Source organism: Daktulosphaira vitifoliae, unplaced genomic scaffold (genome assembly GCF_025091365.1).
Source record: "Daktulosphaira vitifoliae isolate Bord-2020 unplaced genomic scaffold, ASM2509136v1 Scaffold_860, whole genome shotgun sequence".
Classification (NCBI taxonomy): domain Eukaryota; kingdom Metazoa; phylum Arthropoda; class Insecta; order Hemiptera; family Phylloxeridae; genus Daktulosphaira; species Daktulosphaira vitifoliae.
In genome coordinates this window covers 1-2,534 of record NW_026100423.1, presented here as the reverse complement: position 1 = coordinate 2,534, position 2,534 = coordinate 1, and the positions used below count along the sequence as shown (strand labels likewise).

At 30.5% G+C, this 2,534-nt stretch overlaps 1 protein-coding gene across 1 annotated transcript; it reads left to right on the top strand.

Annotated features, from left to right (window-relative positions):
* The first annotated feature begins 253 nt into the window (after positions 1 to 253).
* LOC126909678 (intraflagellar transport protein 172 homolog) lies at positions 254 to 2,166 on the top strand. Its single transcript, XM_050692112.1, has 2 exons — positions 254 to 460; positions 1,809 to 2,166. The coding sequence occupies exons 1-2, from the start codon at positions 254 to 256 to the stop codon at positions 2,085 to 2,087; spliced, it is 486 nt and encodes a 161-aa protein (XP_050548069.1). The 3' UTR covers positions 2,088 to 2,166.
* The last annotated feature ends 368 nt before the right edge of the window (positions 2,167 to 2,534 follow it).

The window sequence follows — 2,534 nt, the reverse complement described above, 5'->3', positions numbered from 1 at the left end:
GAATTCATACTTTTATTGTTGTCTATGTAATGAAAATTATTTCCTTTACCTTCGTCGCTAAAAAATTAGATTTCCTTTGTGTTATGAATAGATTTTAAAACCACAACATAAACTATTATGTAAAGTGTTGGTACTTGGACAAGAGCCAAGAGTTTCAAATGTTATTATTCTTAAAATCCATAAAATAAACTAGAAACATATAAATGAGGAAAAAGCAAATCTTAATAATAGAGTTAAACATTTTTCTTTTTAGATGGAGAGTACAAAGCAAACAGATCCGGATTGCGGCAAAGAATTTGAAAAATATATGTTTATTTCTCATCTGTATGGGATGCGGTGTGCTTTTAGTGCCGTTTCATCGCTGAGCACATTGGTCGTGAAATTACTGGTAGCTCTATTGAGATATACCGACGTGATACCCGCTGATAAAGGATACTACGAAGCTGGAATGGCTGCACAAGTACGCACACGTCTTAAATTTAGTGGTTTTATATTATTTGACTTTATTGCAGTCGGTTTTTTAGATAAGAGTCATAAAAATATCATGATCGTACTAGCAGCAGAGTTTATTATAAAACATGTGTATTGTAAAATTTCAACATACTATTGAATTTATATGTTTTGATAAAATTATTTAAATTTAACAAAAATTATAACTCATTAGACAAATTATTGCAATAAGATGTTATACACTACTTAGAATTTCTTATTGTAAACTTGGAAATTGTTATTTTTCTTTGCAAAATAATGCCTCGTGAAATTTTTAAACATGTCAGTTTAACGTATCAACCCCTTCAACTACAGATGAATAATATCTATAATAGGTGTTTATAATTACAGAAAAAGTAATTTTTGAGAGTCATTTTTTCCATAGTCAGCTGTCATATTCAATTCAATGTTTCAAGTCTCTTTTCTTATGACATAAACAATAGCACCGATTTTTAAAACGCTCAATTATAACAATCACCTTTTACAATTGAATTGTCGTTGGTTTTCCATGACCATTTCAGGGGCCAATTGATTTTAATAAAAAAAACGTGTCATATACATATGTGTTGGAGAAATTATGTTAAAAAATAATTTTATTTCAAAACATAAATAAAATTTGTTGAAAAACGCATAATTGTCTAACAACGTCGAAGTTTATTTCTAACTTATTATCGCTGTCGATGAATATTCATTTAAAATTAAAAAAATCATATTAAATTTCGAGGGGAAAATGATAAGTTTCCAAAAAAAAATGTTCAACGCGATTTCGTAACCATTAAACTTATTTAATAGTTTATTAAGCTTATTGAGAAGCTTAAGGCATAACGTTTGTGTACAGCAAACATGTATATAAATAGTAAAATAACTTTATACGCGTTGAGTAACGCACATGCAAATATCGCTTATCTAAAATAATATGATCGCGTTAACACATATTACACTAAAATATAAGATTTTAACACAAAACAAATGGCGCACACTCTCGTAGGTATTTGAAAAATCATAAAATTATCAACACCATATAATTTGAATAGCCACACGGTATTTTGAGCCGTAAGAGACGGTTCGTGGACAAGTCGAGAATTGTTCAAATAATAAGTGAATAGAATGATGTCGCCAAAGTTTAGAGATACTATAGTGTATATATATCTATAAACGTTGTAATGTCACGACCTGGAACTATCGGATTAAGGAAAGGTGTGATTTATTTTCCAACTAAATTGCTCGGTGATTTTTCAACGAAAGATCTATTGTTGTACATCACATATTGTCTATTATTTAACTCTCTTATTGTTGTCGATTGTTGCTGTAATATTTAGGACGGAAAACGGTATGCGGAAGCATTTGTGTTCTTAAACCATTATTTGGATATAACGGACGCCATAACGGAAGGACAAAACGAAATGGTGGACGACATAGACTTACGTGGGACGGATTTCCCTACAAACGTACCGCTACCCCAGTCTTTGTATACGACCGCCGAACAACACGAGCAAGTCAGGGATTGGATCCTAACCAACGCTATGGACCGAGATACTAATCAGGTAAAGCTCAATTATTTGACAGACAACAGAACTCCACATGTTAAACTACACTAATAATTCGCAACGACACATTTTTGATTAAAAGAAAATATGAAATATCGGTTAAAGTTTATTTTTGTCGAACCAAATGAACAAAAATAATTAGTTCGTTAACATGAAGCTTTTAATTACCAAGCCCGAATAGTGCAGTGTAGTTTTTCAGTATTGCGTTGGTATAATAATTATAATAATAATAATCACAACAACGATTTACTTAGCTCTGCCAGCAAAGCGCCTTGCGCAGTACTGAGCTAAGTAGATTTTCTGTAGATCTTATCTATAAATAGATAAACGAATTAGTTAAACAAAATAATGACGTACAAATTAGTGATTTCAACGAGTAACTTAGTTTTCATAGTCAAAATCAAACTCACGCCTACACACAGTGCATTTTTTACTATTAACCAATATAATTATTCAAAAAAAAAAAACTATAATTTTGATAACTTTTTTTTTTTTATT

What these genes read in the sequence shown, in the direction of transcription:
- LOC126909678 (XM_050692112.1), top strand. Translation starts at nt 254, where the DNA reads ATGGAGAGTACAAAGCAAACAGATCCGGATTGCGGCAAAGAATTTGAA. An exon ending in AAGCTGGAATGGCTGCACAA is followed by an intron (nt 461 to 1,808) that starts GTACGCACACGT and finishes TGTAATATTTAG; the next exon opens with GACGGAAAACGGTATGCGGA.